This window comes from Lytechinus pictus, chromosome 18 (assembly GCF_037042905.1).
Source record: "Lytechinus pictus isolate F3 Inbred chromosome 18, Lp3.0, whole genome shotgun sequence".
NCBI lineage: Eukaryota > Metazoa > Echinodermata > Echinoidea > Temnopleuroida > Toxopneustidae > Lytechinus > Lytechinus pictus.
The window spans coordinates 9,351,892-9,375,419 of NC_087262.1; the positions used below are offsets into that span (position 1 = coordinate 9,351,892).

Here is a 23,528-nt window from a genome sequence, read left to right on the forward strand (position 1 = left end):
TCTACTCAGCTAGCTACACACACAGTACTGCACTTTGTTGATACGATGATTTCTTGATACTGCGCATGCGCCATGACGTATTTCATCAATATGCATGAGGTCGTAATGAATATGCATGATTCGAACGGTGTTCTAATATCAATTTATTTTTTAACCCGAGAGGGCGTCAATAAGAAAGTTCAAACTTTTATCGTTTAACCGAGATTTGTTATAATATATGTTTCACCCCTCAATATCATGAAAATATAAAAGTTATGCAAGTTTCTTTTCCGTGATAAAATAGAGCAATAATGTAGGTATTTAATTAATGTAATAATTTCAAAATTGATTCATTGCCCTTGTCTGAGATCAACCAATCATACACTATACCTTTAAAATCTTGAAGCTATAAGCAGGCAACATGACTCTACCATTCCTATAGCAAAGGGTGCTCTTCAAAAGTTCTTGATATTTTCTTTCACACTGCAAAAATCACAGCATCTTTGGTGATATCCCTCTGAAAGTTCTTGCGATTTTGAAAAGTACCAAGTGATTCTAAAACAGGTATATTCTTTTGGAGATGTAACACATACATGTATTATGCTTCACACTGGTAAAATACCAGTTACATGTATTTTTTGTTATCAGGTGGGTGTGAAAACACCTATAGCTTGACAATTTACTTACACAAGTACTATCAAACTTCCAAGAAGTTTCACAAAATAAGTAGTAAATATCACATCCTGAAGGCATTTCACAAAAAGTTGTCAACACCGAATAAAGTAAAGTGCTAGCAATTTCATTGAAATCCTTGGTTTTTGAGAAGTGCTAGTCTTTGGCAGTTACTATGGTTTACGATAGAAAGACAACTTGTCGGTGCCAACTTTCATGAAATTTCTAAAAATCTTTATATCCAATTGAAAAAAAAGTTGAAATTTATTTTTACAGCTCCTGAAATTATGCTATTTGATTGACCGAGAGCAAATCTAGGAGAGTTCAATCACAAATTTTGTGAAACAAGGCCTTCTTCCCTGGTTTCTTAGTGTAACTAGGGTGTCACCAAGTAATGACTAAATGACCCAAAGTAGGTCTCAAGATTAGTTTAACCGCAACCCACAATCCAGAATGAAACCGTACACTATTAAACAGGAATCATGCCTCTATCGACTTCTGGCGAGAAGAGAAGATTCTTTTTCATTTCCTCTGCAATAATTCAATCCAATTTGCTCATTCGGAATCAATTACGTAAAAGGAGAATGTTTATTAGTCCAGCCCACACAGTTTTCCTACATTGCACAAGAAGTCCTAGAAAGACTTAATTGCCTTTTTCCATGTTTTTATTTGTTTCGAGACACATTGGAAATGTAGACTATTATTAATGAGATTTTTTTTTCTTTTTTCCCCATGCAAAAAGCTAAAATGAAAATGTCCTAAAATCCTGCCCACATTTGCACCAGAAATCCTGGAAAGACCATAATTGATTTTTTCATCATTTTATTTGTTTTGAGCCACTTTGGAAATGAAATCATTGATATATTTATGATTTAAAAGAAAAAATTGTATGAAAAATGAGAAATGGTATTCTTGCATTGTAACTGTTATTTATATGTGAACTTTTTAGATTTTATTTGATACATGTATTTGTTTTTACTCAATTTGTAGAAATAATCTTAAATTGAAAAGCACTTGTCATTGACTGAAGAAGAAATCAATATTCCAGATTTCAATGAGCAATTTAGCAAACCATGAAAATCATTTCAAGGACAGTATCGCAACATTATGTGAAACCATGTAGGATTATGTTGTTTTCAACAATTATTAGAGACTCTTCTCACCAGAAAAAAAAGTATCTGGAGGATGTTTCACAAAGATTTAAGAGTGACTAAAATTTTGCACATAAATTCCAAGTAAGGTGTGGTAAGTGTAACACATCACCACACTGGTCAGATCAAGGTATTTGGACATGTTCTTTAGCCTATCCAAGATATAAATTAGGCATAAATTATCACGTAAGCATTGGCACCTATATAAGCATGATTTTCAGCCACGACTTATCTCTTTGTAAAATACCCCCAAGTTACAATGTAGAAAAAGTATGATATATTCATTTTCTCTGAAATTTTTTAAAGAAAAGAGTTACAGGGTGTAGCATCCACCATTCATTAATGAAATTCAAACGCTTGCAGCAAGCATGCCTTGTTATGGAAATCTGTTGAAAAATGGAGAGTTATTAATAGAAGGAATAAGGATCAGTCAGATAGATAAATAAAATAGGAGTTGGATTTGAATCACACCCAACGGAAGACCGACCTGTAGAGACGCATGCATCAACGACATCCATGGTCTGTGGCTCCTTGGGGTTTGAGGTCGCAACCTCTGAGGTCGTGACCTCCGGATTTGGAACCTTCACCACTGGGCTATCCTTTGATGCCACGGATGACTCTGATGCTGCCGTTGGCTGCGACGACGAAGACAACGATGACGACGATGATGGCGGTGGAGATCGCAGAAGAAGTGAAGATCGTTTGGACGGTTTCATGCGCAGCTGATACTGCTTTTCGAGCTTCTCGACCTGCGATTTGATGTCGTTGAGTTCCTCCTCTAAAAGGGACTCACCGATCGAGGAGCAAGTACTGGTGCGTTTTTGCAAAAGATCTGTGATGGTACGGAACAACAGGTGCACGGAGAGGGGTAAGGTTAGATCAAGCTCACAGTTGGTAGGGTCAGGGAGGGGGGCTGACGACACAAGTTTGTTAGAACACATGTACACACACATGCTTTTTTTTGCCACATAGGAACCTGCAGGAGGTTTGGACAACACAAAACAAACCTTGCATACGGGACCGGATAGTAGAACAGCCAGTCTCGGCACTATCCATAAAAGGGCCAACACATGTGCGGAGGAGGGGGAAAGGAAGGGGTGCATTGCATTTGGAACGGGGTACACATACAAGACACTCACAAATACTTTGTACATTATCACATAATGATCTATTCAAGTGATGCATGCAAGGCAATAGCAAATGGTGCATTCATCTAACTTAAGACATTAAATTTCAGAATCTGCCCCATTATTTTCATGGATGATTCAAAAGGAACATAATATTTGGCAGTTATCTATGAGGCGCCGAATGTACCAATATTATATAGAACAATTATTTGTTATATAATCATTATTTATTAAATAATAACTATTATTTATATATAATTTACATTTTATTTGTAAATAACTACTATTATATAAAATATCATTTCTAATTATTTATATATAATTCCAAGTAATACTTCATTATTTGTAAATAATAATAGTTCGACATTCCATTATTTATAAATAATGATTATTTGTTTTTCATTATTTATAAATAATGATTATTTGTTTTTCATTATTTATAAATAATGATTATTTGTTTTTCATTATTTATAAATAATGATTATTTGTTTTTCATTATTTATAAATAATGATTATTTGTTTTTCATTATTTACAAATAATGATTATTTGTTTTTCATTATTTATAAATAATGATTATTTGTTTTTCATTATTTATAAATAATTTGTTGAGTTTTCCATTATTTATAAATAATGATTATTTGTTAAATAATGAAAACGTCTACTTCATTATTTATAAATAATTTTTTCGAGTGCACCATTATTCTCATTATTTATAAATAATCATTATTTAATGTTCGAGTTTTCCATTATTTATAAATAAAGATTATTTGTTAAATAATGAAATATCTACTTCATTATTTATAAATAATAATTTTGTTTCAATATCCCATTATTTATAAATAATCATTATTTATAAACAATTTTTACAGTTTGCCATTATATACAAATAATCATTATTTATATACAAATAACCATTATTTATTAAATAATGCCATTATTTATTAAATAATGCCATTATTTATTAAATAATGGAAAACTCGCTATAACATGCAAATGTGGGACCGCCCATGATATGAATATTCATGATGCGATTTCCTTTTTCGTGATTTTTCTTCACAAATTTTTGTCCATTTCCTCTTCATAATGACATTTCTTGAAGCAATTTTCTAGGGATATGGTCTGATTGTAATATTCTTCATTTTCTATATAACTTCGTCTTCGTAGAAATATCAAAAAGTGTAATTTTATACGATTTTTCCTACAGTTCACAATCCCCATAGGCGCGCGTGTACGGTAGGGACAACCGGTGAATCGACGGAGTGCTCTTCATCGAAATACTACGTTGGTTGGTCCCCGGAAGTGGCGGGCGGAATTTAGCCCGAATCCTCGATGGAAGTCGATCAAGTGCATATGAGCTGAGAGAGTGAAATATCAGTGTACTTGTACAGGCCCTTCTACTTTTTATAAATATTTCTTGTTGCTTTTTTTGTTAAGTTAATTTTTCCTGGTGTAGAGATAAGTTTCAGTTCTAATAATGCACTTCAAATACATTTTGGAGTGTCTGTTTGAGGCGTTTGGGGCGATTTCACCCTGGCCCCAAAATGCTCGCAACGACAATACGGGGGCATGATGACCCCTAAATTTTTAAAAACTTATTTTTCTATTGAAAATTATCACAAAATTCACCAAAAGTGTGCACGAAAGCCTTCGTATTTCACTTTTAAAACTCTGAAAAGTGCCCAAATGACAAGCTTGGTCGCTTCGCTGTGTCGCTTTCAACTTGAGAACGTTTACGCGTCTGCTCCCCCCCCCTCCTCCGAAAGAAATTCTGTATACGGCCATGCTCTAAAGAGCCTGGCACATTGATTTATGTATACTTTCATTTTCATTATTTTTATCTCATTATCAACATGGCCTTACGCAGAATTTTTTCCAGGGGGGCCGGGGCCGGAGCATGACGCGCGTAAACTTTCTCAAAAAAATCTTGAAAGCGAGACAGCCACGGGACCAAGCCCAAATGACAAGCTTTGTCGCTTCGCTGTCTCGCTTTCAACTTGAGAACGTTTACACGCGTCTGCCCCCACCCCCCGAAAGAAATTCTGTGAACAGCCATGCTCAAAAGAGCATATGGCACATTGATTTATATGTACTTTTCATTTTCATTATTTTTATCACATTATCATCATGGCCTTACACAGAATTTTTACCGGGGGGGGGGGGGGGGGCAGCTAGGACGCGCGTAAAGTTTCTCAAAAAAATCTTGAAAGCGAGACAGCGACGCGACCAAGCTCAAATGACAAGCTTGGTCGCTTCGCTTTCTCAAGATTTTTATGAGAAAGTTTACGCGCGTCTTGCTCCCCCCACCCCCCCCCCCCCCCGGAAAAAATTCTGCGTAAGGCCATGATGATAATGAGATAAAAATAATGAAAATGAAGTATACATAAATCAATGTGCCAGGCTCTTTAGAGCATGGCCGTATACAGAATTTCTTTCGGAGGAGGGGGGGGGGGGGGGGGAAGCAGATGCGTAAACGTTCTCAAGTTGAAAGCGACACAGCGAAGCGACCAAGCTTGTCATTTGGGCACTTTTTGGAGTTTTAAAAGTGAAATACGAAGGCTTTCGTGCACACTTTTGGTGAATTTTGTGATAATTTTCAATAGAAAAATAAGTTTTTAAAAAATTAGGGGTCATCATGCCCCCGTATTGTCGTTGCGAGCATTTTGGGGCCAGGGTGAAATCGCCCCAAACGCCTCAAACAGACACTCCAAAATGTATTTGAAGTGCATTATTAGAACTGAAACTTATCTCTACACCAGGAAAAATTAACTTAACAAAAAAAGCAACAAGAAATATTTATAAAAAGTAGAAGGGCCTGTACAAGTACACTGATATTTCACTCTCTCAGCTCATATGCACTTGATCGACTTCCATCGAGGATTCGGGCTAAATTCCGCCCGCCACTTCCGGGGACCAACCAACGTAGTATTTCGATGAAGAGCACTCCGTCGATTCACCGGTTGTCCCTACCGTACACGCGCGCCTATGGGGATTGTGAACTGTAGGAAAAATCGTATAAAATTACACTTTTTGATATTTCTACGAAGACGAAGTTATATAGAAAATGAAGAATATTACAATCAGACCATATCCCTAGAAAATTGCTTCAAGAAATGTCATTATGAAGAGGAAATGGACAAAAATTTGTGAAGAAAAATCACGAAAAAGGAAATCGCATCATGAATATTCATATCATGGGCGGTCCCACATTTGCATGTTATAGCGAGTTTTCCATTATTTAATAAATAATGGCATTATTTAATAAATAATGGCATTATTTAATAAATAATGGCATTATTTAATAAATAATGGTTATTTGTATATAAATAATGATTATTTGTATATAATGGCAAACTGTAAAAATTGTTTATAAATAATGATTATTTATAAATAATAGGATATTGAAACAAAATTATTATTTATAAATAATGAAGTAGATATTTCATTATTTAACAAATAATCTTTATTTATAAATAATGGAAAACTCGAACATTAAATAATGATTATTTATAAATAATGAGAATAATGGTGCACTCGAAAAAATTATTTATAAATAATGAAGTAGACGTTTTCATTATTTAACAAATAATCATTATTTATAAATAATGGAAAACTCAACAAATTATTTATAAATAATGAAAAACAAATAATCATTATTTATAAATAATGAAAAACAAATAATCATTATTTGTAAATAATGAAAAACAAATAATCATTATTTATAAATAATGAAAAACAAATAATCATTATTTATAAATAATGAAAAACAAATAATCATTATTTATAAATAATGAAAAACAAATAATCATTATTTATAAATAATGAAAAACAAATAATCATTATTTATAAATAATGAAAAACAAATAATCATTATTTATAAATAATGGAATGTCGAACTATTATTATTTACAAATAATGAAGTATTACTTGGAATTATATATAAATAATTAGAAATGATATTTTATATAATAGTAGTTATTTACAAATAAAATGTAAATTATATATAAATAATAGTTATTATTTAATAAATAATGATTATATAACAAATAATTGTTCTATATAATAATGGTACATTCGGCGCCTCATAGTTATCAAACAAAATGTTTATAGATTTACTTCAGGTAGCATAAATACATGAACTAGTACCAAAGGGGAAGGGAAAGGAGGGGGGGGGGGTAAGGGGAGGGGCTTACCAAACTTAGACACGTGGGGGCTCTTTTCTAACAGATCTGTAAGAGATCACAAAAGTGTGTGCATAAGTTGCATTAAAAATCAAAATGTGATCAAAGTGAGTATAAATCTAAAAGTGTAAGGCCAGTGAAACTACATGTGACTACTAAGACAATAATCTAAATATATGCATTCAAAATAAAATTAGAATCATAAATAGCTAGGACATAACTTGCACTGGGTTACTTTTCTAAAGAGACATTATTGGGTCTTCTATTTTTGAAAGCCATAGAGTTATACATGCTACAAAATATCTGGGAAGAAGACTGAAAAAGTTAACTCATATCTCTTTGTAAAATGGGGCCCAGATCAATGGCTAAGCTTCATGTTATGTTCATTAATTGGTTTGTTCTGATTCCTGAAGCTACTGATCTTGAAGATCAGTTATGATCAGTCACAAAATATACAACCCCAACAGTGCGGGAACAGAAAAAAAGGTCCCTAAGTATATTTTCATTCTCAAAGATAGATACTCAATCACACTTTGTTGAAGGGAAAAATTGTGCTTTGAAAAAATTAAAGATTTCTTTCTTTCCAATGATCAACAATCTCCTATTGGCCTCATGTTTCAGTGCCTGTTGAAGATTCTATGACTAAACCCACCAAACATGCTTTCATAAACTTCCACTTTTTTTCTTCAAAAGAACTTTCAGAACATAATTTCCCCATTTCAGAACATGATTTCCCCCTTTCTGACAGTTATTCTGTGTGTTGCAGAATCACAGCGTGAGATCTAGAAAACCATAAAGACACCTGACATTTTGACAGGTTAAATTTAGGTGTTGATTCACCGCATTTTCAGGATAATTCACGGCAACCCGTGACGTGGACAACCTTAAACTACTTTCAATCCCCTTGTCCTCATTCTAATTCGGTTTATAGTGATTTAACCCTCATTGTCTCGGATACTGGAACACAATGAGAAATTTGAATAAACAAATTCTAAGAAAAAGGAAATGAAAGAGAATTGGGACATCACGAAAGATCAATGCATAAGCAATGATTAGAAATTCTGCAAAATAAGGGAAGGTGAGTGATATATATAAAGATGAAAAGAAACATGAAAAAGGATGATCGAAAGAGAAAGGGACATTTTAAAAAAGAAAAAGAAAAAAAATGAGGGGGGGGAGAATAAAAGAGAGGAATGGAGGATGGAAGTAAGAAATAGACAAAGTTCCATTTCCTTTAGAAGAAAATGGAGGAAGAGGAATAAATACATTCAAAAGTGATGTGTTCATGGGATTTAAATGTTGAATAAAGAAATGAAGAGAGAGTGACAGACAGAGAGAAAGATGGACAGACATAGAAAGAGCATAGAGGGGAGGGAAAAGAAATACAAAATAAATGTAATAAGAGAAAAAGCGTAGAAATCCCAAACAAATTCCTTTACTGCAGTTGACAAGCATTTGAGGCCCATAAATAGTTCTTTTCAGTCTATCCATCAGTAGCTGATAGCTTAACATCCTCTATTTTTTTATCAAGAATAAATTTGTCCTGTTTATTATTTTATTTTGACAACCAAAGTACCATGTCCCCCAGAAAATATTTACAAAATCTATTATTAGTCAACTTTGCTAATTGACCACTACCATGAACATACTGACCAATGTCAGGACAATGCTAAAATTAAAATGATGAAATTTGGAGGAAGGCCAACAGCAGACTTCAAAACTTTCCAAATAGAAAAATAAGAACATATTTGCTGCATGTAAAAAAGGCGAAAAGAACTGCATTCTCTGTCTAGAGTGTGTAATAATATCATTATCATTATTTGCATGTATTGAGAAAAATTGACAATTTTCAGGCAGATATTTGAAAGAAATACAAGTTAAAGAATCGTTGCCATATTAAAGATAACCCATAAGTACTACTTCACCTTCGGGTTGATTCAAATGGTTTTGGGTCTCCTAAGGGCAACTTGTTAAAATTCTGTTTGACTCCTCAAGTTTTAGCAGGAACCATGTTACAAAGGCACTATGCATATAGTGGCTTCCAGCCTGCATTCCCATTATTTTGTCTATATGATAAAATGTGAGGATTGATGGTCAAAAGCTGCTTGCAGGAGTCCTGCAGGATCGACGGCAGCTCTGATTTTTGAAAAGGTGCCTATTAAAAATGAGTGACAGTTTTGAAGAACTACAACTTGTGATGCTGAGTCGATCCCACAGAGACAAGGACGAGTTCAGACTGACATCACCACCACCACCAAGAAAGCTGCAACATCACGGCAGCTATTCCGCCCGCGTGACAGTCGTAAATTGCTCAATTTCCTACCTAGAAGGGCTGCTTGGATCACAGTGGACCTTGTATGGCAGACAGACAGACTTAAGTCTTACAATGCCAACGCTTGTTTGGAGGTTCTTCTAAATCCTAACCCATGCCTATCTATCAAACACCCACAGTTCTTATAAGTTCTCCTTCAAAGTCTTGCAAAAGTAGATGAAGTTGTAGGAAATGTATTCATAAAAAATGTGCTGACTTGACTGCATGCAAATTATTGTGAAAAACATATAGATCTGAGCTTCCCATTTGAGTTTCATTCTTTTTTTCTGAATGACTTTTATTGCTTCATACTATAGTGCAAATGGATCCTTTGTGAAATCTTCACTTTTTATATAAAATCCTATGATAGCATATAATGAATGATATCTTTTGAAACCTAGACTTTGGCTCTAAATACTATTTTAATGTAATCATAATATTAAACTGCTATACAGTCCATTTCTAATTTGGTCTTTTATAAAATTCCCATAGGCTTAAACCAGGGATCATCCGGTTCCAGAACGCAATAGTTCTATAAGATTTATCAAACAGGCAAATGAGGGGAGCCCTGAGCAATATTCATCTCTGCCTCGAGGAACTAGGAAAGAATCTCAGCAGAAGGCATTATTAAGGAAATAACAGAAAACAAATGATTCTGAGAGTAGGGAAAAACAGAGAGCACGCCCTTGATGTCTAGCTAAGTAGCAGATTTTTTTTAAGGAGCTCCGGCCAAAAGTATATTTTCTGCATTGTGAGACATAAAATAAATGAAGATGGGTAAAAGCACCAGACTTAAGAGACAACGCCAAGCCACTTCTGAGGAAAAAGGTGACATCGAATCAGGAAAAGCAAATAACTCTGACAGTGCTGCTGCCACGCCCAAGAAAAGGTACGTACTGCAAGTACGAATGATACAGATAAGATGTTACACAACATTTTCCAGAAGGTGTCTCTTCTTGATGAGATAAAAACTGATATAAATTCCATATCAAAGAGAATGAGCATAATTGAAACTAAGTTTGAGAGGATGGGTAGGAAAATACAGAGGACGAAAGGGTGAATAAGACTCTCCTGCATGAGACATTTGTTTCTTTCAAAAGAAGGATCATTGCTTTTGATACAAAACATTCTCTTGGCTTTTACAAGAGATATTTTACAGCTGAAGTTGATGATGCATTTCCGATCTAAGTAAAGCTCATCCCAAGATAGATAGTATCCAGGTTTAAGGCTTCATTGGAATGATACTGAACAGATTTATCTGTCGTCAGTTAAAATGAAGCTGGCGTTTCATAAGTTGTGGAACTCTCAATCAAATTTAATAATCCTTTCCACCGTTGCTCTAATTTCTTAATGGTGTTTTGTATCCATTCAATGTTAACTCATAAAAAATATAACTAAAACAAAGACAGTCCTCCCTACTCTACACATTAAAAGGAAAGAAAAGACAGATGTTTGCAGGCGCTTGAGGCCCGCAAGGCAGAACATCTTTAATGTTGGCTACCCAGGGTACCCTGGGAAAAACATAGCAATAATCATTGCCATTCCCCCGTGCCCCTATGACAAAGTCGAGATGCAACGGCTCATTGTAACGGACAGGATTGTTGGAATATAAATCATCTGTGGAAGTTATGGAGGAAAGGTATAATAAAGGTCTTCCCAGGACCAACTCCCAAAGAACCCCACACCTATCCAGTATATTACAAGCAGGAGTCCAAAAAGGTACCTGACCTGTGCTAGAAGTAATACAGTGTCAAAATTTCTATTCTATTAGGTTGCCATGCTGAGGGTGCTCTGGTCTTACCTCTCTTGCTACCTCCTATCTGCTCCAGCTGATGCTGCATGGTCTCCAGCTCCGACTGGACGGCCTGGAGATTCACATCTTTCCTCTTCAGCTGCGTTGCTAGGAAGGTGTTCTTTTCCTCCAGCTTGGTGATGTGTTCCTCTGCTTCTGCAAAGACTGCATCTTCCCCTGGCCTTCCATCATCCGGGAACTCTGACTGGGACCCTGCCTCGTGGGATGTGGCTCCTGCTTTCTTCTGAGCTTGACTGTTGTCCTTCCTTGAGGGTGTGGTCTTTGAGGGATCGTCTGTCCTTCTAGGAGACGCTGCCCGTTCTCTCTGAGGACCTGGCTCACTGCTATCCTCAGAACCTTGCTTCATCACCCTCTGAGACGGGGAGTCACTGTCCGAAGTGTTCATGGATGATTGGCTTCTCATCTTCTCCCACTCCTGGAAGCGTTTGGAAAATTCTTTTGAGGCACCCTCAAGTTTCAACTGTCCATCTGCATCCTCAATGACTACAATGTTCCGTGAGAGTTTTGCCTCTGGAGATTTACTCCTCCTAGTCAACAAAGGCGACTCTTTGGTCTTCTGCTTCTCCTTGTCTTTCGAGTTCTTTGTACTGTCCTTCTTCTCCTTGACATTTCTCTTCTGCTTGGGCTCACCCTTGGGGCTGGTGGCACCATACCCAGACTTCTTCATCTTCTCCCATTCTGCAAGTTTCTTGCTGAACTCTTCCGTAAGACCTTTGTTCAGTTCGGACTCTATATCCACTGGACGGGACGATGGTACATCGGATCCACTCTCGAAGGATCCTTGTTTCTGCAATGGAGCTGGACCTTCAGAAAAATCATAAAAGCAGATATTCAAATTAGCAACGTCACTAAATTTTCATAAAAATTCATAATTTCCTAAGTCTTGTCAACTTCATAGAAGAATCACCAGTTATGTGAGAGTAAAAGAGCTATGTTAATTGGTTAACAATTGATCAATCAAAACCTTGTTCAATCTTGATCCAACCTCAAGGTTGGTTTCAGGTCTTATGAACACTAACTAAAGCTTACATGTTGAATGCAAATCATTAAACATGATTAATTAGCTGGCGCAGAAACATGCATGCTTTTTCAGATTTTATATACACAAAGACATAAACACAATAGTATTATGTAACTTATACATTTATTTTTTTAAATGAAAAATTAAGCAGATTGCAGTGTTTTGGCAAGCACACAATGCAGACTAAATTGCAATAATCAAACACAGTCATGCATAAGGGTGGGGGAAAAAAATCAAATAATCAGACAATTACAATTCTTCCATCAAATAGAGAAATGAACACATGTTAACTCATTAATAAGTTTTGAAAATAAATAAAATATGTAAGTGAATAAAACAAATTACATATATTATTCAAATGATACATGCACAGCTAAAGTTACATAGTCATATAATACTGATGGTCAGTCTTTTCTATTTCTCTCCCTTTTATTACTTACTCAAAATAAGAATTACTATTGTTGGAGAAGAGGGTTGATTGGGCTCCAACCTCAAGATTCGATTAACTTGGGTGCTGACGGAGCACCATCTATTCATAACTTAACTCCTAATTCAAGATATTTGGATATTTAATTTCCCCCTAAATTTGCCTAATCAGTGCATATCCCCAAGAAAATATATCACAATAACTTCTCAATTCTTTTAGTACCTGCTAAAATATATAACTCAAAATGTTATACGATTGTAGACCTCAACTCCAGCAATTGTGTGAATAACGTGTGACATATTTTGGGAGTGGGTACCTTTGAATGCTTTTTTTTTCACAGATTTATGGCACTTTAAGAAATAATGTTTGTCATCAACATCTTCATCGGATTCCTGAGCCATTAACACTCAATTTTTTACTAATAACCTAGAGCAATTAGCTTATGACTCCCTTGAAAATTGATGCATCACTCAGGGCAAGAATGGCCTTCGTTCTTCAACACATTTTCAGCGAAAGCAATGCAATGCGGATATTGGGGGAATAGCCTGACCCTGGTGCGTTGCATATGCAACAATGGAAGGCATCTCCTTCGGGTCCAAGCTGAGATTCCAACCTTGCCTCTACACTTTCAAAACCCATCACTCATTACATTATATGGGATTACATGATTATATCTTCATCATGACAGGCAATTTACAAGACATTATTGTCAATTTCCATCCTTCTAAAAAAAAAATCATCAAGGACCTTCCCCTTTTCTTGTTCTACAGGATGCGGAAGAAGCTACAGTGACATCTCTTGCAAGTCATAAGAGTTGAAAACTTAATACCCCTGATGCACGATCCCGGCGGGGATTTGTCTCAAAGGTTTCAAGGAAAATGGAAGTGTTAATAATTGAGATATGGCATTAATCCAGTAACAGAATAATCATAGCGATAAAGACACAAATAAAGGGAAAGCGTGCAAGAAGGGAGAAGTACTTTGGTTAAGGTTTTGACAAAGACTGGAACTCTTGCGGATGTCCTATAACAGGCATTAAATATGGTTTATTCTCTGCTTTCCAAATTTTAGTGTCAGGAAGTGACAATTTTCTTACAATTTAACGGTCCTCAACTTCTGACCAGATTAATTAGTTTGAAAGCCACAGCCATAAAGCATGAAACATCAAAGAATCACCACATCAAGCAACCCAAAACCCACAGCTTCCTTCTGTTCCAGCAAGTACACATCAGACCATGTAGCTCTATCAGGTCATACTAACTAATTATATCAAAATTTCTCTAAATTTCTTCCTGACCCAACAACACTTGCCCTCCCTGTTAGTGTCGTGATTAAGGAAAGTAAATAATTTGAATTCTGTCGTTGAAACCTTGATGACATAATTAACATTGATTATGGGTTACTCCATCTGACGTATTCTTTAATACCAAATACTTTTTTATGCAACCTCTTAATAGGTAGTGTAGATGACAGTTCAAAACACAGAATATTTTGGGGAATTTTATTAAAGGCATCTTACATGTAGCTATGGGACTAGTATACTCTCTTTCATAATACCCATTCTGGGTTTGAAAATGGCAAATATTTATATTTGTACAAGTTCATCAAGTAGTGTAAATGACCCGACAGTCCAAATTATCAACAAATCAATGAAAATCGATGACTCATGAAGCTTGTCTGTAGCCCTCCAGTCATTAACCTTCACTAAGTCAAGCATATCACACTGCCCCCCTTACACACATGAAACCCTCTCACTCTGTGACAAAATCTCTGATTCTAATTAAGAAACCGCCCGAAAATCATCCTCCATTTTCTTCCTACCCCCATTCAGACCCCAAAGGATCCCGGGAGGAATGCACATCCTGCTTAGAATTTCAAGAATTTGATTTAACCTTACGAATTTCCTTTAGACGATAATTACATCAAGCGTCCTGGAAACTTCAATCTAGAACAAAAAAGGATTCTTCTCACTCAATTTCTATTTACATGTACATATATTTCATTTTTAATTTATTTATTTTATTTATCAATTCTTTAAAGTGAACAAAGTAAAACTCTAAATAACTTTTTTAAAATTCCAAAAAATGATTTTTTCTCTCAGTATGAAAATCCTGCCAATAGCACACTGTAGGTCACTCTTTATAATTACTTCTTGTTTGTTTATTTCCCCTATATTAGCCTATTGTTTTTTGTTTTTGTTTATTAATTGTATTTTAATGTTATTTGTTGTTTGTTCTTTACGTATGTCTTATATTGATTTGCATTTAATTATATCATGGTGGTGCCCCACCCACAAGTTTTTTATATAAAAAAAACTTCCAGGGGCTCCCAATCCCATGTTTTTTTTCATCAAACTTGAATGTACCTGTATTTTTATGATTGATTGATTGATTGAAATAAATTTTGAATTGAATTGAGTTTTGAATTGAAGTAGTTATCAAAGCATTTTTTCATCTTCTATCTATCTACATGTATCTATCTATCTGTCTATCTATCTATCTGTCTATCTATCTATATATCTATCTATCTATCTATCTACCCATCAATCTATCCATCCATTCATCCATCCATCCATCCATCAATCTAATTATTAATTCATTTTTTAAATATTTGTATTGAAGGATGAGGGATCACCGCCAAGTCAAGAGAAAACAAAATTATATCAAATCTGTAAAGCGTTACATGCAAAATTATTTAAAAATGGAGGGGGGGGGGCTTACTTTCAAACCTATCATAATGATTGTCCAAAATATGATTCATCTCTTTTGTATTCTCAAACCCAAACATGTTATCAGATGAAATAACATTTTTATTGAAAATAAATATAAAGAGTAATACTGACATGAAATGGGGCCCACAGAATGGTAACATTCATTAAACATGACTATTTGGTTTTCTATGATAGGCCTATATTCATCTACATGTATGTATGTATCCTATCTTGGTATATTTTCTTTGATTTCCACAAAAATCACAAACAAACAAACAACCATTCATTTCTCTTCATCAATATCTCTAAAACTTCAACATGATTTTTTTTCCTTTGGTAAAACATTGAAAAAAAAACAGTCATGAATGATTAATTCTTGAGGTCTCCAGACTTGCATCATGACGTACAGGAACAGTCAAAATCTCCCCCATGGCAAGATAAATGAGATGAATAAAGGATGGATGCACCATGTGGCTTTAGGAATAGGATGGGTGGGAGAAAACCAACGGAAGAACGTCTGAATTTTTGTTCATCATGGGAGTATCCCCGAGTGACTTCCATGTGAACCTTCATAGTTGAATAGTTCAAAGACAAAGAGGTAAGTAAATGTTTTATTCATTTATTTATTTATTCTGGTATATTTACCCAGGGTAGTCTCGTCAGTACAGAGCTGCTTTACAAGGGAGCCCCCGCCTTTATGATTCATTTGGTAAGACAAGAAATTTTGCTTATTTCAGTCATGGGGGAAAAAATGTGTTTTGCTGCAGCTGTGAAGTTTGCTACATAATGCCCGAAAATTGATTCCATGACAGTTCTGCAACACATTTGCTGAATTTAATTTTAATTTCATTCACTTTCCTTTTCCCTTCCTCTTTAAAAATAATATTTTTTGTCTGTTTACATCATTTTTCTTTACCCTTTTCCCTTTTTTTCTCAATATTTCAAATAATGATGTGACATCATTTTCATAGACCCATGAAGTTTTCTCTACAATGCTTTCCATGTAGCTCCCTTCCCCTGGCTGCTATTCTCTCAAGCATTTTGCTTACGATAGCTGGCCACTGCATTTTGTTTTATTTGTTATTGCTTTTATGTATATATATGTAAATTATTCTTCTATTATGCAATTCTATCATCTATTTTTTTTATTTGTTTATATGCATTAATATGATTACTGTGATTCATGTATTGAATTATCAATAAATGCAGAAACACCTGCAAAAAAAAGTATTGCGCTGTATCTTTTTCCCCTCAATCCTTTCGAAGTCATCATCAATTTCCAAAATCTGAGCATAAGATTGCAGCTCTCCCACATTGCTACCATAAATTGTTATTTCTTATCCAAAAGGGGGAAAATAATTAACAAATGTCACTAAATTTAATGATTTTATTTAGATTTGTCTTCTGATTATTATTATTCCTTTCCATTCCTTGGTAGCGCTACTACAAGCATGCTTTGAAAAATGATTGTAATATGTAATATATAAAATGCAATAATTCTATCAAAGCAATCTAGACAATTAAAGTGATAAAGTGTACTACCCATAAGTACCCAAATTCATTAAAAAAAGCAGGCTAATAGCAAACTCAATTAAAATTCATAATCAATTTAAATTTCAATCTATGAAAACAAAATATGTGTATATTATAGGAAACTTATTTTAGTACAGGAATCTCTCATCACAACACGTCCGATCAAATAAGTAACTTGATACTCAATAGAAACATGTACATTCACTTCGCAGTAGCGAAGAACCTATAAGCCATGTGTTAAAGATTGGACTTCACTAATCAGTTTTATCCTTCTTCGTCTCCAATATTTATGAATCACAGGTCAGTGGCTCAAATCCTTTAAATCTCTCCAAAATTTCCCCTCCGGTCAGCACCCGTCTTGATTGTGGCTATTTTGTGCAATGGAGGAGCAGCAAGTCAGGGGGCAGGGGGTGACGCCCCCCCCCCTTCCTAAAGATTAAAAATTTTGATTTAAAAATAACCCAAATTCAAACATGAAGGAGAGTAATGAAAGGGGATATGCAATTATAAAACTTAAATTTCTTTTACTCTAAAAAAAATAATCATCAAGTGAATTCTTCACTCCATGGAGGCAGAGAATGAATTTGGATTAAGAGTGACTTCCACTTGTTGAGCAAATTCTACATTTATTAGAGTGAACTTTGTGTGAAAAATTGGTATGTTCATCCTAAATTCAATCTCAATGTCACTACCAAGGGGATCGAGTGAAAATTGCACTCATTTTTTAAAGAGAGTACACATACTACACACTAAATATAAAATTACCTCATGTCGCCTTGCTAGTCTGCAGGCACATACCCTGATTGAAACTTTGATCAACAAGTGGGTCTCCACGCAAAGACTAGCACATACAAAACTTGCTGTTTCAATTCCTGAGCGAGAGGGCCTTTCGTACACAAGGCATGAGAAGGCTGCAATTCAGACCCTTACATGTAACTCGAGTAAACCCCTCCAAAAATATCAAGTGATCACAAAATTGAAAAAAATGTATATAAAAGAAATAAACAGATAAAGAGCGAGAATGAGAGAGAGTATTGAAATGAAAATAGTACGTGGGACATGCAAATTTATTACAAATCTGCCTTCTTGTATATATTGTAATCAAAATGACCTCAGCTTTAGTTCAGCTCCCCCCTCCCCCCAAAAAAAATTGGAATACCATGGTACTACTTTTGGTGTGACAAGAAACAACATAATCTCCCTAATAAAATGCCCTGGATATAATTGAATTAAACTGTCATTTCTAAATCTAAAATTAGTATCTGCCTAAAGATATAAGAAATATGAAGAGGGTAATGAAAAGTTATCCCTGTCATTTTGAGACAATTATGAAAGATTAAGCTTTTGAATAAATGTATCAATGTAAAATTTACTCGAGATTCAGAATGGTAAAACAAGTGACAGTTATTGATTTTAGTTTACCCATTTAAAGTCATTGCCAATGAACTATTATTTTGTAAAGAGAGCAACTGATCATTCAGGAATTATTGGGATTCCACCTTTTGAAAGGGTTTTCTTGAAAGCATCCAAGATGCTATGCAGAAGTTTACGTCATTTATTAATAAAAAAAATTGGAAAAAAAAAATTGGAGAAAGAAAATGTAGCATCCAATTTATGTCAATGAACATATTGGGACATGCATCTCCAAGTACATTGTGTTGAAAAAATTGACATTGCACAGATTTCCTTGAAAAGGACAATTATTACTTTGTGTCTCTCTTTATATAAAAAAATGGGACGATCTCATATTTTTGTAATAATCATTAAACACATATCAAAATTTGTTTTTTAAATGAGCCTGAATATTTTCAATGAATAAGAGATCAATCAAACACAAAAGCAAAGAATCAAAAAATTAATTTTAAGGAAAAAGAAACTTACTCATATCCCCATAAAAAATAACACATCAAAGTATTTCTTTGTTGAGTCAGAAATAATGAAGTTAGTGAAAAAAAAAAAGAAAAAAAAAACATCAATCATTTTCAAAAGTCATCAAAATTTCTGATGGAAAAATCTAAAAAACAGTATGATATAATGAAAACCATCAAAGACAAAACAAAGAATGAAGGGGAAAAATAGAAATATAGAACTGCAAACAGCACTAATGTCATACTTACAAACATATTAATATGTTCCTATTGTCATTCCATTTGTAGTGAAAAAGTGAGCATGAAATAGAAGATTCCACTTTAGTCAAAGTTTATCATGATAAATTGAGTAAAGTCATCGTTCAACTAAAATTTGCTGTATGGTATTCATCAACTCTCTCAATGCAGTTATGGAGCAGTTACAACAATGTGTACTACTTGCTTTAACGAATTTTTAAATTTGATTTACACAACATGTTGACAATACAGTATATTGCTGGATACATGCATAACCAAAAAATATGTAGAAAAGGTATTTTTTCTGATAAAGAAATGTGGTAGAGTCAGGATTTCAAAAGGTGCAAAAAAATTGTAAAAAGGGTAAGATTATAATGCCATTCTATTTGCAGTGCAGTTATGTGCAAATGTGCATATGTATCAATTATGTTGGTCAATGAAGGTTAGGTTTAATTTGACAAGGAATAATGCATGCAGGTAAATTGTATCTGACAATTTTATAAAAATAATACTAGCACTTGAGGAATTTATCCTGCAAGTTTTCAACATGCCATGCACATCTTATTCTGTTTGTGTCATGATTAAACCATAATTTGTGTATTTCATCATACATGCACGCCCATCATGTTACTCCTGAGTTATTGGTTGACCGCTCGCTCGTGATGGGCGATATTTCAATATTATCAAAATAATATGATATTGAAAAAATATTGAATATTCGATAATGATTTCATGATCATATTGATATATAAGGGCAAAATGATATGACCAAAATATTGCAGATTATGAAATGTTGCTCACTATTTATTTACCCCCCAAAAATACTGCTCTGAATTGCTTTAAAAGAACTCAGAACTTTAAGTTGGTACCAAATGCCCGCTTTTCATGGACAACCACCGATAAAAGCCATACTTCCCCCTCCCTGCTTTTATGGAGCTGTGGCTAATACATGTATATGATGAATTTTCAGATTCTGTGATACAGTATATCATGTTATCGGCGGTATTCTTCTGGCGATAATTGAAATCACACCATCAACCAGCACTATTGACCACAGTGCTCTCAACTGCATGCATAAATCACAATATTTCTTCTCCAAAGTGATTAAAAATTCCATTCAAACTCAAGTTTTCCTGGGAAAATAGTTACTAAAAATCCTTATTTTTCCCTGCCTTTGGGATTAACCATTTTTTTTTTAAATTCTAACCTCACAGTCCATGCTATTTTATCTTAGGAAAAAGTGGTGGCGCAGCAGGCCTCACAAGAACATAGGTGACGCATGTATTATCAAACACACAAATGTAACCATCCACCCCAAAAACCAAAAATAAGTTGCCAAGGGAGGTTCTCTGTAAATCGCCAAAATAGTAATATGCCTACAAAAAGCGAAAAATTAAAAAGATTATCTGAATGAGCAATTCTTATTCTTTACATTGTCAAAAATTTAAGTTGTAAAGTTTATATAATTAATACGAGACACAAGAGTTTCTTTGACACAAGTTTTTACGGACTGCTTGGAAGTTTCATTGTCATTGCACAAGTGTTCACATCTAATGCTTGAGTGAACCCTTAACTTCAAACGTTGTATTCTCCTTAATTTTTGAAGCTCTCCCTTGATTTGTTTCTTCTGCATTCAAACAAGTTCTTACGTGGGTTACTGTTGACCAATCATGACAAACATATATTGCATGTATTTTAATGCTTTAATGATGTGGTTTCCAAACTCACTTAAAATCTCAAATTTTATTTTGGCAACTTATTTTTGGTTTTGGGGTGGTTCGTCAAAAAAATGTATCATGCATTTCGTTGAAACTCGAGAGTTATTATCACCTGACGGTCTCAGCCTCATTTTCTCCCATTCTTGCAACTTTCGTGCAAATTCGTCGCTGAAGCTTGATGTGGAGAGATCGCTTTTGCTTGAGGATGAGCGTGCTAGGGGATCATGCTCATTAAAACTGCAATCTGTGCGTGTCAATATTGATACACAGCGAGAGGTGAGATATAGGGATAAATATCAGAGTATATAGTTTTTAATATGGGTGCATCTATTTGAAATTCAATGGGTTAATAACAATACATTATTGAACACTCTCTGACTAAAAATAGACAGTGCTTGAATATACATATATAATTCAAAAAAATCAAACAAGTTATGAATACGATAATGTGACATGCATATATATATACTACAAATACAGCTCAGGGGTTTTAAAAAAAGTTGACACAATTCAAACAATTTCATTTGACATGATAATATCTAACAATAATCAATGAGTAAAATTAAAAGCAAGTGACATTTATTATATGAGATTAAAAGATAAAAGTAGTGAGTGAACATTTACTACCATAATCTTGTTTGAAAGTGGGGGAAAGTGGGTTAGCTGGAATGGACACAAAAAGTGCAAAATATGGAGCGTAGGAGTAAATTACTCCCAGAGTGTCATAATCTAATAATCATGATAAATCAAAAGCCTAATTTTTTTTATTCATATTTAGATAAATATATAGCAGCACATTTCACTTGTTTTATTAACATACTATGCAAAGGTGTGAGCACTCCAGATTAGCCAGGTGGGTCAATAATAACATTAATTGAATTTCAAATTTTTGACACACATATACATGTATATGAGACTAAATTATTGTAGTATCATAATTGTAGAGAGCTGTTCAGTGCCAAGTGGAACAACAAAATTTCAAGTTTTTCCCCACCTGTTGAGAGAAATTTAAAGTACATACACATCCTAAAGCGTATATCTTGCTTGTTTAATCTACAAGTCAGGTCCACTCCAGCATGAAGATGATTTGAATAAATAGAGAGAAATGAAACGAGCATTGTGCTTAAAATTTCTTTAAACTTGGATATAAAAAAGTTATGAAATTTTACGGTTTAGTTCATTTTTCACAAACAGTTATATATGATATACAATGACGTCACTCACTCACTATTTCTTCTTTATTTCATTATATGAAATATAATAACAAAATACACAAAAGAAATAGTGAATGGAAACATCATCAGTTCCCTCATTTGTATACAGAGGTTTTTATCTGTTTTATGTCATATAAAACTTTTTTATTTTACATTCGATTTTGATGAGAGTTTAAGAAATATGCTTGTTTTATATTTCTCAGTTAATTCAAATCAAATTTTTGCTTGGGTGGACTTGACCTTTAAAAGTTATGCAAAGGTGTGTTCCATATTGTCTGGGCGTGTCATCCAAGATCTCATTACCTTAATTTTTATAAATTTTTGGCTCAAATTTGAGACAAGATTATCCTATTATTATAATCAAAGGAAACAGCTGAATGCCAAAGTATTTGGCAAATAGGATGTATAAAGTTCAAAAGTTTGGGACGACAAATTTTCAGTCAGCTAATATTAGCAAATTGTATAATATCTGACAAAATCAGGGCAGAAAATTATGATACAGCAGTGATTTAAGTGTATCCCCCCATTTAAAATGAATTATTTATGTGGATGTGTTAAGGATGACACAATCTGGACATTGGATTTACTTTTCTCAATATTCAAATAAAATCGACTTGAATCTATATTCCAGAGAAATTCATCAATTTTGTAGCCAGAGTACCGCTTTTCCGTTATATTCCTTGATTTTCTTCCACACCCAATATTGATATTTAAATTTTGGAATTGATCAGACTTTTTTTCTGTGGTTTAAGTAACATATCACTCATTCTACATAATTTAATTATCTCTTCAGAACTTTAATTGTAATCATAAAAATTTGAAAGTTTTGGTACTTTCAGTTTTATAATTGTTTTTTTTTCTCTCTTTCCTCAAATCAACTTCCTGTTGTGGTGGACTTGGATTTTACAAATTCTTTTAAAGAAGGATTTTATGATTGTGGTAGGCAAGCCTCTATCTGTCATATACCATGCCTAATTGTTTTCCTTGTTTTAAACAAGAACATTAATTTTATTTTCTTTGCTTTCAATAGACAAGAAAAATTGATTATGATATTCTACTTATGCAATTCAGTTGTACTAGGTAATGCCTTTTTCCAATGAAAATTCATATATAAAAAATAAAAATTGAGAAGATGGGGGGCTGAAAAGGGAACGTGGATATTTTACTAGGCTGCATAGAAAAGAGTATGGCATTACCTTTATCTCTCTTGCTCGATTTTTTGCTTCCATCTCCTCTCCTTGAAGATACCTTCCTCATACCATCGTCGGTAGATTCTCCCGGAGTTAGGTAGCCATCCTCGGCCATCTCCTGTCGCTTAGAAACCGGAGGACTCTCCTCCGTCGATGATGTCATCAAGCGCTGTCGGTTGGCTTCTGCTAAATGTCTCTTGGTCATGGCATGCTTAACTTTTTCCCATCCTGATTGGTTAAAAAATTAGATAAATTCATCAGGCATTTGTTTAAAATTCATCAAATCTTAAATCAGTTACTAAAATTTATATAGAATCAACAAATTAATATTTATGAAAAGAGCCCTTTACTTCATTAAAAATGAAAAATAAACAAAAA

The 23,528-nt window shown here is 34.1% G+C and overlaps 1 protein-coding gene across 1 annotated transcript; it reads right to left on the reverse strand.

Moving 5' to 3' along the window:
• Positions 1-1,379: 1,379 nt before the first annotated feature.
• Positions 1,380-23,374, reverse strand: LOC129281577 (probable replication factor C subunit 1). Its single transcript, XM_064113029.1, has 4 exons — positions 23,157-23,374; positions 20,859-20,990; positions 11,221-12,036; positions 1,380-2,634 (listed from the first exon to the last, which is right to left on the reverse strand). Exons 1-4 carry the CDS (start codon positions 23,353-23,355, stop codon positions 2,210-2,212), a joined length of 1,572 nt encoding a protein of 523 aa, XP_063969099.1. The 5' UTR covers positions 23,356-23,374; the 3' UTR covers positions 1,380-2,209.
• Positions 23,375-23,528: the final 154 nt, after the last annotated feature.